The sequence below is a fragment of the Aotus nancymaae genome, unplaced genomic scaffold (assembly GCF_030222135.1).
Source record: "Aotus nancymaae isolate 86718 unplaced genomic scaffold, 86718_ANA_hifiasm-v0.15.2.pri h1tg000016l, whole genome shotgun sequence".
NCBI lineage: Eukaryota > Metazoa > Chordata > Mammalia > Primates > Aotidae > Aotus > Aotus nancymaae.
In genome coordinates this window covers 36,914,249-36,928,952 of record NW_026988428.1, presented here as the reverse complement: position 1 = coordinate 36,928,952, position 14,704 = coordinate 36,914,249, and the positions used below count along the sequence as shown (strand labels likewise).

The 14,704-nt window shown below is 44.1% G+C and overlaps 1 protein-coding gene across 6 annotated transcripts in view; it reads left to right on the top strand.

Annotated features, from left to right (window-relative positions):
* The window catches only part of CSAD (cysteine sulfinic acid decarboxylase), a 34,716-nt gene extending 24,356 nt beyond the window's left edge, over positions 1–10,360 (top strand). For all 6 annotated transcript variants that reach the window (XM_012450299.3, XM_064377128.1, XM_064377126.1 and 3 more), the window contains 7 exons: positions 6,560–6,676; positions 6,763–6,827; positions 7,108–7,189; positions 7,643–7,842; positions 8,030–8,081; positions 8,238–8,327; positions 9,277–10,360. In XM_012450299.3, the coding sequence (XP_012305722.1) occupies positions 6,560–6,676; positions 6,763–6,827; positions 7,108–7,189; positions 7,643–7,842; positions 8,030–8,081; positions 8,238–8,327; positions 9,277–9,450 (780 nt within the window). In that variant the 3' untranslated portion in view covers positions 9,451–10,360. The remainder of the gene's footprint in view (positions 1–6,559; positions 6,677–6,762; positions 6,828–7,107; positions 7,190–7,642; positions 7,843–8,029; positions 8,082–8,237; positions 8,328–9,276) is intronic.
* Positions 10,361–14,704: the final 4,344 nt, after the last annotated feature.

Genomic DNA, 14,704 nt, shown 5'->3' with positions numbered 1-14,704 from the left:
AGACAGGGTTTCTCCATGTTGGTCAGGCTGGTCTTGAACTCCCGACCTCAGGTGATTTACCATCCTCAGCCTCCCAAAGTGCTGGGATTACAGGTGTGAGCCACTGTGCCCGGCCTGTTTCTCTTTTTAATTATAGAAACTTTTTGATAATAGCTTTATTGATATATAATTCACATCATGTAATTCACCTAACATATAATTTACCCACTTAAAGGGTACTATTTAGTGGTTTAGCATATTTGCAGAGTTGTGCAAACATCATCATAATCAGTATTAGGACTTTTTTTTTTTTTTGAGACGGAGTTTCACTCTTGTTACCCAGGCTGGAGTGCAATGGCACGATCTCGGCTCACCGCAACCTCCGCCTCCTGGGTTCAGGCAATTCTCCTGCCTCAGCCTCCTGAGTAGCTGGGATTACAGGCACGCGCCACCATGCCCAGCTAATTTTTTGTATTTTTAGTAGAGACAGAGTTTCACCATGTTGACCAGGATGGTCTCGATTTCTTGACCTCGTGATCCACCGCCTCGGCATCCCAAAGTGCTGGGATTACAGGCGTGAGCCACTGCTCCCAGCCCCCAGTATTAGAATATTTTTATCACCCCCAAAAGAAACCCCATACCCTATAACTGTTGCTCTCTAATTCTCCCAAAACTCCCAGTGCTAGGCAACCAGTCATTTACTTAGTGTCTCTATAGATTTGCCTGTTCTGAATTCTGGAATCATGCTATACATGCCTTTTGTGATGAGCTTCTTTTACATGGAATAATGTCTTCAAAGTTCATCCAAGCTGTAGCATATACCAGTACTTCATTTCTTTGTATGACCAAATAATATTCTATTATGTGGATATACCACATTTATTTACCCATTTATCGGTTGATGAACGTCTGGGTTGTTTCCACTTGGGGCTATTATGAATAATGCTGCTATAAACATTTGTGTACAGGTTTTTGTGTGAAAATATGTTTTTATTTCTCTTGGTTATATACCTAGGAGTGGAATTGCTGAGTCATATGGTAACTCTGTATCTCACCTTTTGAGAAACTGCCAGACTGTTTTCCAAAGTGGCTGCACCAGTTTACAGTCCCACCAACAATGTATGAGGGTTCCAATTGCTCGACATACTCACCAGCTCTTGTCATATCTTTTTTTGATTTACCACTTCTTGGGTGTGAAGTGGGATCTCATTGTGTTTCGATTTGATTTTCCCTGGTGACTAATGATGTTGAGCATCTTGTCATGTGCTTATGGGCCATTTGTATGTCTTCTTTGGAAAAATGTCTATTCAGATCTTTCACCCATTTTGTTTTTCATAGAACTTTTATTCCAGTAAGGAAGACTGACATTCACAAATATGTGTAAAAATCTGCATATGTGCTATGAAGGTGAGGTACATTGTGCTCTTTGAGCACAGAATACAGGATAATTGACCTAATCAGGAGGTGAAGGAGTCAGGGAAGTCTTCCCTCAGAAGGGATGGTTGAGCTGAGACTGGAAGGGAGAAAAGAAATGAACTAGGTGGTGCCCCTTTGGGTAGGCAAGAAGATTCTGTGTGTGTGCAGAGGCCATGGGATATTTCCGGAATTGAAGATATGGAGCAGGAGCAGCTTCCCTCCTTTGCCTGGACTGTTTCCACTCCACCTGTAGCCTTCCTCATCCATGGGTACTTGCTTGGGGCTGGTGCTGCCATCCACCCCAGTCTCCTACTCATCAAGGGAGCATTTGGAAGTGTGTGGAGCTGTTTTATTTTACGGTGTTTTGTGACACTAGCCAGAAGGCATTCTGCATTTATTGAGAGAGAAACAGGGATACTAAACATTTCTGCAGTGTGCAGGGATAGCTCTACATGCCAATGGGGTCTCTGTTGAGAATCTACTGCCAGTTCTACCTTTTTGTGTGTGTGTGTAACATAAAATTTATAATCTTAACCATTTTTACATGTACAGTTCAGTAGTCTTAAATACATTCACATTGCTGAGAAACCAGTCTTCAGAACTTTTTTCATCTTGTTTTTTTTGTTTTTGTTTTTTGAGACAAAGTATCACTCTTCCCCAGGCTGGAGTAGCGTAGGGCAATCTCAGCTCACAGCAGCCTTTGCCTCCTGGGTTCAAGCAGTTCTTTCCCAGCCTCCTGAGTAGCTGGGATTACAGGCCCCCTGCCACCACACCTGGCTAGTTTTTGTATTTTGGGTAGAGATAGGGTTTTGCCACGTTGACCGGGCTGGTCTCGAACTCGTGGCCTCAAGTGGTTCGTCCACCTTAGTCTCAAAGTGCTGGGATTACAGGCATGAGCCATTGCACCCAGCAGAACTCTTTTCAATTTGTAAAACTGAAACTATATCCATCGAACAACAACTCGTTACCCCCTCCTCCAGCTTCTGGCAGCCACCGTTCTACTTTCTGTCTCCATGACTTTGACTGTTCTAAGTACTTATATAAGTGGAATCATATGGTATTTGTCTTTTTCTATTGGCTTATTTCACTTAGCAGAATGTCCTCAAAGTTCATCCATGTTGTAGCATGTGGGAATTTTCTTCCTTTTTAATGCTGAATAATATTTCATTGTACATACATATTACATTTTACTTATCCATTCATCTGTTTGGGTTGCTGTTTGGAATCTCTTCGAGACCTTGCTTTCAATATTTTGGGCGTATACCCAGAAGTGGAATTGCTGAAGCCTAGGGTAATTCTATTGAATTTTTTTTTGAGGAACTGTCATACTGTTGTCTATAGCGTCTTTACCAGTGTACATTCTCGTAGTGCACAAGGGTTCTAATTTCTTCATGTTCTTGTCAATGCTTTTTTTTTTTTTTTTTTTTTTTGAGACAGGGTCTTGCTCTGTCATCCAGGCTGGAGTGCAGTGGCATGATCATGGTTCACTGCAGCCTTGACCTCCCAGGCTTAAGTGATCCTCCCACCTCAGCCTCCCAAGTAGCTGAGACCACAGGTGCACACTGCCACACTTGGCCAATTTTAAACATTATTTTTGTTAGAGACCCATCTCTACCAAAATCTCACTTCACTGTGTTGCCCAGGCTGGTCTCAAACTCCTAGGCTTCAAACCATCCTCCCACCTCAGCCTCTTGGAGTACTGGGATTACAGGCATGAGCCACCACATCAGGCCATTTTCTGTTATTTTGATAGTTGTTATCCTAATGGTTGTGAGGTGGTAACTCATCGTAGTTTTGATTTGCATTTCCCTAATGATTACTGATGCTGAGCATCTTTTCATGTGCTTAGTAATTTATATCTTTATTGAAAAAATGTCTAGTCTGATCCTTTGCCCATTTAAAAAATTATGTTGTCTTTTTATTACTGAGTTATAGGAGTTCTTCATATATTCTAGATGTAAGTCCGTTATCAGATATATGATTTTCAGATATGTTCTTCCCATTCTATAGGTTGGCTTTTCACTTTTTTGAAACTTTTATTTTAGATTCAGTAAGTACATGTGTGCAGGTTTGTTATAAGGGTATATTTTGTGATTCTGAGGTTTGGGGCACCCAGGTAGTGAGCATAGTACCCAATACTTATGTTTTCAACCTTTGCTCCCCTCCCTCCCGCTTCTTATAGTCCCCAGTGTCTGTTGTTCCCATCTTTCTGTCCATATGGGCTCAGTATTTAGCTCCCACTTATGAGAACATGTGGTATTTGGGTTTCTGTTTCTGTGTTAACTCACTTAGGATACTGGCCTCAGCTGCATCCATGTTGCTACAAAGGACATTTCATTATGACTGCATAATATTTCATGGTTTATATATGGCACATTTTAAAAAATTTAATCTACTGTTGGTGGGCACTTAGGTTGATTCCATGTCTTTGCTATTGGACTTTTCACTTTTTTGATAGTGTCCTTTGAAGTACAAAAGTTTTAAATTGGCTGGGCACTGTGGCTCACACCTGTAATCCCAGCACTTTGGGAGGCTGAAGAGGGCAGATCACCTCAGGTTGGGAGTTTGAGACCAGCCTGACCAACAAGGAGAAACCGCATTTCTACTAAAAATACAAAATTAGCTAGGTATGGTGGCGCATGCCTGTAATCCAAGCTACTCGGGAGGCTGAGGCAGGAGAATCGCTTGAACCTGGGAGGCGGAGGTTGCGGTGAGCCAATATGGCACCGTTCCACTCCAGCCTGGGCAAAAAGAGTGAAACTCCATTTCAAAAAAAAAAAAAAAAGTTTTAAATTTTGAAGTCCAGTTTATCTAGTTTTTCTTTGGTTGCTTCTGTTTTTGGTGTTATATTTAAACGAACCCTCTGTTTAAAAGATTCACTCCACTGTTCTAAGAGTTTTATAGTTTTAGCTCTGACATTTAGGCCTATGATCCAATATGAGTTAATGTGAGGGTGTGATGTGGATATCTGGTTGTCCCAGCACCATTTGTTGAAAAGCCAATTTTTTCTCCAATAAATTGTCTTGGCATTCTTGTAAATCAGTTGACTGTAAACTGAAATCAGTTGACTGTTATTTCTGGGTTCTCAGTTCTGTTCCATTGATCTGCATGTCTATCCTGTAGACCACATTGTCTTGATTCAACTGTAGCTTTGTAGTATGTTTTGAAATCAGGAAGTGTGAGTCCTCCAACTGTGTTCTTTTTTCAAGATTGTTTTTGGCCAGTCTGGGTTCCTTGAATTTCCATATGAATTTAAGATTAGCTTGTCAGTTTCTGCAAAGAGGGCAACTGGGATTTTGATAGGAATTGTGCTTATTCATCAACATGAAACATCTTTCCATTTATTTAGGGTTTAATTTCTTTCCACAGTGTTTTGTAGTTTTCAGAGTATATTCATTTGTTAAATTGATTCTTAAGTATTTTATTCTTTTTGGTGTTTTTGTAAATGAAATTGTTTTCTTAATTTCATTTTTAGATTGTTGCTAATATGTATAGAGATAAAATTGATTTTTGTATATTCTGTCTTTTGGAAGAGTTTGTGATCTGTTACCAGTTTTTTCATTAAATATTTGATGGAATTCATCAGTGAAGCCATCTGGGCCTGGGCTTTTCTTTTCTTTTTGTTTTAGAGATGGGGTTTCACCATGTTGGCCAGGCTGGTCTCAGACTCCTGACTTCATGTGATCCACCCACCTCGGCCTCCCAAAATGCTGGGATTACAGGCATGAGCCACTGCGCCTGGCCCTCTTTTCCTTTTAACCTAAAAAAAAATTGAGACAGGGTCTTGCTCTGTTGCTGAGGCTGGAGTTTAGTGGCACAATCAGGGCTCACTGCAGCCTTGACCACCTGGGCTCAAGTGATCCTCCTGTCTCAGACTCCCACTGTGGTAGGTGTTTTTTTTTTTTTTTTTGGAGACAGGGCCTCACTCCATTGCCCAGGCTGGAGAGCAATAGTGCAACCACAGTTCACTGCGGCCTTGATCTCCCAGGCTCAAGTGATCCTCCTACCTCAGCCTCTCAGGTAGCTGGGACTATACGGGTGCATCACTATATACCTGTGTTTTTTTTTTTTTTTTATTTGTAGAGTTGAGGTCTTGCTAGGTTGCCCAGGCTGGTCTCGAACTCTTGGGCTCAAGCGATTCTCCTGCCTTGGCCTCCCAAAGTGCTGGGATTACAGGCATGGACTACCACATCCAGCTTATGATAGTTTTTAAAATTACTAATTCAATTTCTGCATAAACTTTTGTACTATTCAAATTTATTTATTTATTTATTTTTGAGACAGAATCTCACTCTTTTCAGCTAGAATACAATGGCGCAATCTTGACTCAGTGCAACCTCTGCCTCTTGGATTCAGGCAATTCTCCTGCCTCAGCCTCAGCCTCCCAAGTAGCTGGGATTACAGACATGTGCCACAACACCCAGCTAATTTTTGTATTTTTTAGTAGAGATGGGATTTTGCCATGTTGGCCAGGCTTGTCTCGAACTCCTGGCCTCAAGTGATCCACCTGCCTTGGCCTCCCAAAGTGCTGGGATTACAGGCATGAGCCACCGCTCCTGGCCTGTTTATTTTTTGAGACAGAATTTCGCTCTGTTGCCCAGGCTGGAATGCAGTGGCACAGTCATAGTTCATTGTAACCTCAAACTCCTGGGCTCAAGTGATCCTCCCATCTCTGCCTCCTGAGTAGCTGGGACTACAGGCATGAGCCACCACACTTGGCTAATTAAAAAAAAAAATTTTTTTTAGAGATGGGGTCTCGCTATGTTGCCCAGGATGATCTTGAACTCTTGGCCTCAGCCAATCCTACTGCCTTGGGCTCCCAAAGTGCTGAAATTATAGGTGTGAGCCACTATGCCTGGCTCAAAATTTTTTCAGTAGCATTTGGATCTTCCAGTAAAACATTAAAGTTTTTTGAGAATATGAGCTTTGGAAATAAAAACCTAGGTTCAAAGACCTATGTTCAAAGTCCATCTCTGGTGCTTCTGCTTGAATCTTTGAACATCAGTGTTTCTGCCTGCACATTAAAAAGGACGGTAATACATCGTTGCGAGGTTGAAATGGGCTGTTTTAGGCATGCAAACAGCTTAGAGCTGGGCCCAGCACCAGGCTCTGAGTAGCTTTTGAGATGACTTTACGTCTTTCTCCCTCTACATTTTGGCAACAGGGTGCTGTGCCGTTCCTGGTCAGTGCCACCTCTGGTACCACTGTGCTAGGGGCCTTTGACCCCCTGGAGGCAATTGCTGATGTGTGCCAGCGTCATGGGCTATGGCTGCATGTGGATGTGAGTGGGACTTGGCTTGGTGGGTGCGGTGGGGTGGGGTGGGCTGAGCCAAGTCCAAGGCCCACACTGTTCCTCCTGCTCCACAGGCTGCCTGGGGTGGGAGCGTCCTGCTGTCACAGACACACAGGCATCTCCTGGATGGGATCCAGAGGTGCATATGGTCCCCTTCTTCCCAAATCCTGCCCTTCAAACCATTGATCCAGAGAATCATCATGGACTAGGGAGTTTAACATGGCTGGGAAGGAGGCTGATGGGAGGGGGACTGGAGAGAGCGTGGATTGGAGCTGGGAGGTCAGACATATCAATTCTTCCTGATGCTGGGTGAGAGTAAGACCAAAGCCCCATTACTGGTGGTCTGGAAAAGGAGGAGGGGCTCTGGTTGGGGAGCTGGAGGAGGAGCCACTGACCTGCCTTTGCTGTACTCCATCCAGGGCTGACTCTGTGGCCTGGAATCCCCACAAGCTCCTCGCAGCAGGCCTGCAATGCTCTGCCCTTCTCCTCCAGGACACCTCGGTGGGTCTGCCTCTGCCCCTGCACCAGCCCCATGTCTCTCTCTGGAGCGCTGCCTTCTCTATCCCACCTTAGTTAAGGTCCAGCCCTTTCTTTATTCTCTTTACTCCATCCCTTCTGAAGCTGCATCTCTGCTACCACCCTTCCCTGTCTTAGGCTCCTTCACTCCCCCAGGGTCCTGTCTTCATGCAAAGGGAAAAGTTTCCAGCTTGAAGTTGAAGTCAGAGGTATCCTGGAGTTTGTAGCTTGAAGTTGCTGTCAGAGTTTGGGAAGAACACTGAGTATTGGGAGGACACCCAAAGAAAGGGGTTGGAGCCAGCAGGCAGTGGTCCCAGCAGTGCTGCCTGGTTCCAGGGAAAGAACAGGGTGTCCTGAGCTAAGACCCCCTCAGAGCAGCCCTGGAAAAAAGCCTCAGTGGAGAGGGTAGGGTCTGACAGTCTCCTCACCCCGACACAGAACCTGCTCAAGCGCTGCCATGGGTCCCAGGCCAGCTACCTTTTCCAGCAGGACAAGTTCTATGATGTGGAACTGGACACCGGAGACAAGGTGGTGCAGTGTGGCCGCCGTGTGGACTGTCTGAAGCTGTGGCTTATGTGGAAGGCACAGGGCAGTCAAGGGCTGGAGCGGCGCATCGACCAGGCCTTTGCCCTTGCCCGGTAGGCGGGTGGAGGGTGTGTGTGGGGGTTGTCCCTGTTCCCCTCTCCTGGGTCCATGCCCCTCCCCCTTTCCTGCTCACAGGATTACTTTTCTCTGTCTCTCTGTGGCTCATTCTCCATGGGCCTCTTCTGTCTCTGGATCTCTGCTTTTCCTCCCCACCTGTGGTTTCTCACTGTCTGTTCACAGGTACCTGGTGGAAGAAATGAAGAAGCGGGAAGGGTTTGAGCTAGTCATGGAGGTAGGACCCCCTTCTCTTTTGTGGCCCCCTGCCCCAGCCCAGCTCTTTTGCAGCCCCCAACCCCCAACCAAAGCCCTGGTAGAGGAAAAAGGGCAGGGAGAGGGAAAACAGTCACCCTTCCTTAGCTCACAACTTCCTCTTTCTCATTCCTCTCAGCCTGAGTTTGTCAATGTATGTTTCTGGTTCGTGCCCCCGAGCCTTCGAGGGAAGCAGGATAGTCCAGATTACCACAAAAGGCTGTCGAAGGTAGGGGTGCTCTGCTGCTCTGCTGCTCTGCTTACCGGTTAGGGAGCTGATGCAGTTTATGCGCTTCTACCCTCTGCTGGCTGGGAGCGGCATGGCAGGTCCCCTTGCTGGTATCTTGCTCTGAAGCGTGGGCGCCCTCTTTTTCAGTAGGGGTGGGGATGGGAAAGAAGGTATGTTTCTGGGAAATAAGAAGAATGAGGGGTATTACAGGAGAAGTCAGAGAAGTCACCAGTGTGTAGTACACAGAGCCCTGTGCTGGGAATTGGACTGAGACCTCTGGCCCAGGACAGATATGAGGTAGAAAGATCATGGAGGAGCCTTATCACCCATGCTGGGGACAGAGCAACTTGGGAAGGCCAGTCCAGAAATGCCACCTACAGGTGAGGAGCTGTGTCGTATCCTGCTCCCTAAATAATAGAGTGCTGCCAGGTGCTACAGATGATCTGAGAGGACAAGTGTTCTCACCCTTATGGAGTTGTTATCGTAAGACAAGAGTTACCTACTTGAAAACAATGTGTTCAAGGCAATTTTGTAAATGACTTGCTAGATTACAGGGCACAGATTAATATTATCAAAAATATTACAGGAATTAAGAGTGAGGAGAAGAAGGTGTTGACTAAGCCTTAAATGACCAAGGCTTGAAGTTAGACTAAGGCAGTGTTAGGAGTCAGGAGAAAGTCAAGATTTACCAGAAAATAGCCCACATGACAGATTTCTTGGAGAAAGGAGAAATGGGGAGGAAAGCAGAAGATAGAGAAGGCCAAGCAGTTTAGATATGACAGAAAAGATAAACTGGGGCCAAGGTCAAGGTCAGAGCAATGACTGTTACCCCCAGAAGGTGGCCAGGTGGGAGGGAAAAGTGCCTCTAGAAGCCTGGCAGGCCAAGAAGCCAGCCTACCTGTCAGCCAACCCCAGACTGCAGCTGGAATCTCTCTCCACCCTCCCGCAGGTGGCCCCTGTGCTCAAGGAGCGCATGGTGAAGGAAGGCTCCATGATGATTGGCTACCAGCCCCATGGCACCCGGGCCAACTTCTTCCGTGTAGTTGTGGCCAACCCTGCGCTGACCTGTGCTGATATAGACTTCCTCCTCAATGAGCTGGAGCGGCTAGGCCAGGACCTGTGAGCCTTCTCCTCCTCACTGCTGGCCTTGACACTACCCCTCAGAGTCACTGCATCCCCTAGGGAGGCTGCTCTCAAGAACAGCCTTTGAGGCCGGGCGTAGTGGCTCATGCCTGTAATCCCAGCACTTTGGGAGGCCGAGGCAGGTGAATCATTTGAGGTCAGAAGTTTGAGACCAGCCTGGCCAACATAGTGAAACCCTGTCTCTACTAAAAATACAAAAATTAGCTGGGCATGGTGGCATGCACCTGTAATCCCAGCTACTCGGGAGGCTGAAGCAGGAGAATTGCTTGAGGCAGAGGTTGCAGTGAGCCGAGATCACACCCCTGTACTCCATCCTGGGCAACGGAATGAAATTCCATCTCAAAATTAAAATAAAATAAAAATAAAATAAAATAAAATAAGATATAAAATAAAAAAATATATATATAAAAAAAAATGAATAAATAACAGCCTTTCTAGGCCACAGTGACCTGCACAATGTTTATATGCTTTGACCTACTAACTCTTCCTCCTAACTAAATATTTGATATTAGGAGAATGTTTAAATAAATTACAGCATATCTATATGATGGAATGTTATTGTGCCATTAAAATTATGTTTACAAAGATAATTTTTATTAACATAAAAATAACTAATGTAATTTATGTTGAAAAAGCTAGATACAAGACTTTATATACAGTCATATCTGAGCTGTATTAAAAAATACATAGGAAAAGGCTGATAAAATGACATGGCAAAATGTTAATAGTTTTCCCTGGAATAGGATAATAGGCAATTTTAAAACAAACTGCTTTAGAAAAACAAAACAAAAAAATAGACTCCTTTATATCTTTTGATCTCCCTTTTACTATGTAATGAACATGCATTACTTTTGTAATAGGAAAATAATAAAGTTAAAATTCCAAATGCATTCTTTTGGTATGTTTTTGAAATTTACTAACATTCAACCCACCGAGTGCAGTGGCTTATTCCTGTAATCCCAGTACTTTGGAGGCCAAGGCAGGCGGATCACCTGAGGTCAGGAGTTCAAGACTAGCCTGGCCAACATGATGAAACCCTTGTCTCTACTAATAATACAGAAATTAGCTGGGCATCATGGTGGGTGTCTGTAATCCCAGCTACTTGGGAGGCTGAGGTGGGAGAATTGCTTGAACCCAGGAGGCAGAGGTGGCTGTGAACTGAGATCACACCATTGCACGCCAGCCTGGTTGACAGAGTGAGACTCCGTCTCAAAAAACAAAACAAAACATACAACAAAATAATGGAGAACTTAGAAGAAAAAAAAGATGTGGCTGGGTGTGGTGGCTCATGCCTATAATCCCAGCACTTTGTGAAGCCGAGGTGGGAGAATCACTTGAGCCTGGGAGTTTAAGACCAGCCTGGACAATATAGCAAGATCCCATCTCTAAAAAAATTTTTTTTTTTTAAATTAGCCAGACATAATGGTGCACATCTGTGGTCTCAGCTGTTTCAGTGGCTGAGGTGGGAAGATTGCCTGGGCCCAGGAGGTTGAGGCTGCAGTGAGCTGTAATTGCATCACTGCATTCCAGCCTGAGTTAACAGAGTGAGAATTTGTCTCAAAAAAGTAAAATTAAAAGGTGGTGTAAGAGAGAAACAACTTTTTTTCCCAAAAACCTTTAATAGGAGAGAAAAAAGAGTCACCCTATAATCAATTTTACTTTGGTGACACTGAAACAAAATGGGCACTGATTGTATCTTGAGACCAGAACCTTAGGTAATTATCAATCTTGAAAAATCTTAACATGCACACAAAGACTTTTCTTCTGCAATTTAAACAATAGAAAAGTGAACGATAATGACAACAACGAACTGTATGTCCTGTGGTTTTGTGACTGTCTTACATAAAAGCATCCATCCATGTAACATTTAAAATCCTAGCTGGTATTGCTTCTCAGTCCCTTTTTGGGAAAGAGACAGCTACACGAGTTATTAAGGACAAGTGTCAAGTCTACCAGAACCCTGTTATTTCCAATTCCAAAAAGTATCATTTATGGAAGTAGTAACGTGGCCATGTAAAAGGCATCCAAAGTTATTTGAAGAGTTAAATACAGACTGTACAAACCATAGCAAAAGAACATCCAAATCTCTGACAAAGATTTTGACCATTTAGAGAAAAAAAGCATTTTATAAATTACTAGGAATTCCCCTGTAACATTGTTATTCCTGTTATGAATGGTATTTTAATTTCCTCTAATAATAGAATTTTTGAGACCATCAATGTATACTCTTAAAGGATTCTGTTTATCTGCAAAATGTCTCAACTATAGTTAAAAAAAAGAGGTTAGGCCGGGCGTGGTGGCTCAAGCCTGTAATCCCAGCACTTTGGGAGGCCGAGGCGGGTGGATCACGAGGTTGAGAGATCGAGACCATCCTGGTCAACATTGTGAAACCCTGTCTCTACTAATACAAAAAAATTAGCTGGACACGGTGGCGCGTGCCTGTAATCCCAGCTACTCAGGAGGCTGAGGCAGGAGAATTGCCTGAACCCAGGAGGCGGAGGTTGCGGTGAGCCGAGATCGCGCCATTGCACTCCAGCCTGGGTAACAAGAGCAAGACTCTGTCTCAAAAAAAAAAAAAAAAAAAAAAAAAAAAAAAAAAAAAAAAGAGGTTAATGGTTGCCAGGGGCTGGAGGTAGGGTGATACAGGGAATGATGCTAATGGGTACGGGGTTTCTTTTGGGGATGGTGAAAATGTTCTAAAATGGATTGTGATGATGGTTGCACAACTCTGAATACACTAAAAATTGTTGAATTTTAAACTTAAGTGCATGAATTTTGTGGTGTATGAATACACAATAAAGCTATTTAAAAGAAAAAAAAGTCTACTTTTCAACTCAAAGCCAGAAAGCGAAAACAAAAATAAAATCTACAAATTCCTTAAATCATCTCCATTTGATAAATATTTTAAAGAGAGGCCAGAAGAACAGAACATAAAATCAGTTAATCACCTGGGTTTTTTTTTTTTTTTTTTCAATTTCATAAAACTGATGCTGCTTTTCCTCCTTCCCCAAAATTCAGCCTCAAAATCTCTGGATTCAATAATGGTATACTCCATATTTTAATTATTTATTTTTAAAGTTTCAGTCTCACCCAACTGGAATGTATGCTCTGAGAGCAGAGAGCTTACATTTTGCTACCTCCCAAAATACTTTCTGGTATTACAAGGTGGGTACTATTGTTGAGTGAATAGTTAATAAGCTCCAGGCACTAGTTGGCTTGCTCTCAGTCACACAGCCTTTTTTTTTTCTTGACAGAATCTCGCTCTGTCGCCAGGCTGGCGTGCAATGGCACGATCTCGGCTCACTGCAACCTCTGCCTCTCGCGTTCAAGTGATTCTCCTGCCTCAGCCTCCCAAGTAGCTGGGACTACAGGCACGCACCACCACATCCAGCTAATTTTTGTATTTTTAGTGGAGACGGGGTTTCACCATGTTGGTCAGGATGTCTCGAGCTCTTGCCCTCGTGATCTGCCCGCCTTGGCCTCCCAAAGTGCTGGGATTACAGGCATGAGCCAGTGTGCCCAGCCTCAATCACAGAACTTTTTTTTTTTTTTTTTTTGAGACGGAGTTTCGCTCTTGTTACCCAGGCTGGAGTGCAATGGCGCGATCTCGGCTCACCGCAACCTCCGCCTCCTGGGTTCAGGCAATTCTCCTGCCTCAGCCTCCTGAGTAGCTGGGATTACAGGCACGTGCCACAATGCCCAGCTAATTTTTTGTATTTTTAGTAGAGACGGGGTTTCACCATGTCGACCAGGATGGTCTCGATCTCTTGACCTCGTGATCCACTCGCCTCGGCCTCCCAAAGTGCTGGGATTACAGGCGTGAGCCACCGCGCCCAGCCCAATCACAGAACTTTTTAAAAAATAAAATAAATAAAATAGAGACAGAGTCTCGCTATGTTGCCCAGCTGGCCTCAAACTCCTGGGCTCAAAGCAACCCACCAGCCTCAACCCTCCAAAGGGCCGGGATTCCAGGCATGAGCTGCCGCACCCAGCCAGTCACACAACTTTTAAGTCACCACTCAGACCATCTTATCTGGCTCTTAACCATGGATCTGACCAGCTTCTGTTGACAGGTACATCTAATTCATAGGTGTGTGTGTTTTAGGGCTGTACACCTTAATGGCCTTTTTTTAAAGTTTCTTTCTTCTTCCTTTATTTTTGTGTGTGTTCCCTAATAGCCTTAATAGCCTAACCTTAGTAGCATAAATTATTAACCCTATGCTGTGGATCCACTACTTGCAGAAAGGTTGAGGCCATTCCCAGGGTTTGTCACCCATCTTGCCCTTGGCCTGGGGAAATGATATTTTCCTCAACAGGAAAATAAAGGCATTGGAATTGCCTGAGTGGGTTGCAATGTTAGAATGGTTTTTTGTTGTCGTTTGGTTTTGGTTTCGGAAAGAGCAAAGGAATAAAAGTATCCTAGACTCTAGGACCTAGGGACCAGCCTCCCCTTGGCTGGGGAAGGAAGATGGTGCCCTTCACAGGGAGGAAGGCCAGGGCCTGGGAAGGTAAGAAGCTGGATGGCGTACCTATGAGGTCGTGGCAGCTCTCTGAGGTTGAGAGTAAGAACTCTTTAAAGAAAGTAGATAAAAAAGAACAAGTGCCGGGCGCGGTGGCTCACGCCTATAATCCCAGCACTTTGGGAGGCTGAGGTGGGTGGATCACGAGGTCAAGAGATTGAGACCATCCTGGTCAACATGGTGAAACCCCGTCTCTACTAAAAATACAAAAAATTAGCTGGGCATGGTGGCGCGTGCCTGTAATCCCAGCTACTCAGGAGGCTGAGACAGGAGAATTGCCTGAACCCAGGAGGCGGAGGTTGTGGTGAGCCGAGATTGTGCCATTGCACTCCAGCCTGGGTAACAAGAGTGAAACTCCGTCTCAAAAAAAAAAAAAAAAGAACAAGTTACAGTCAGAATTTGACTGGACACTTGGAACTGTCCTTATACACCCTAGTCCTCATTCGGCTGTTTTTCTTGTTTATATGCCTTTTGAAAACCTTTTTTATAGCATCCCTCAGTAGCTCAGCTGGCACTGCAGAGGGCTATAGTCAAAACCTTTTTATTTTGAAATAATTTCAAACTTATACAAAAGTTGAATTCTTGTAATTATTCTTAGTTACAGAGACCTCTCTTTATCCAGATTTATCCATTTCTCACAGTTTGACAAATTTGCTTTGTCATTCTCTCTCTAAATGGATTAGACTCATTTTTTGGAATCAGTTGAGAGTCAGT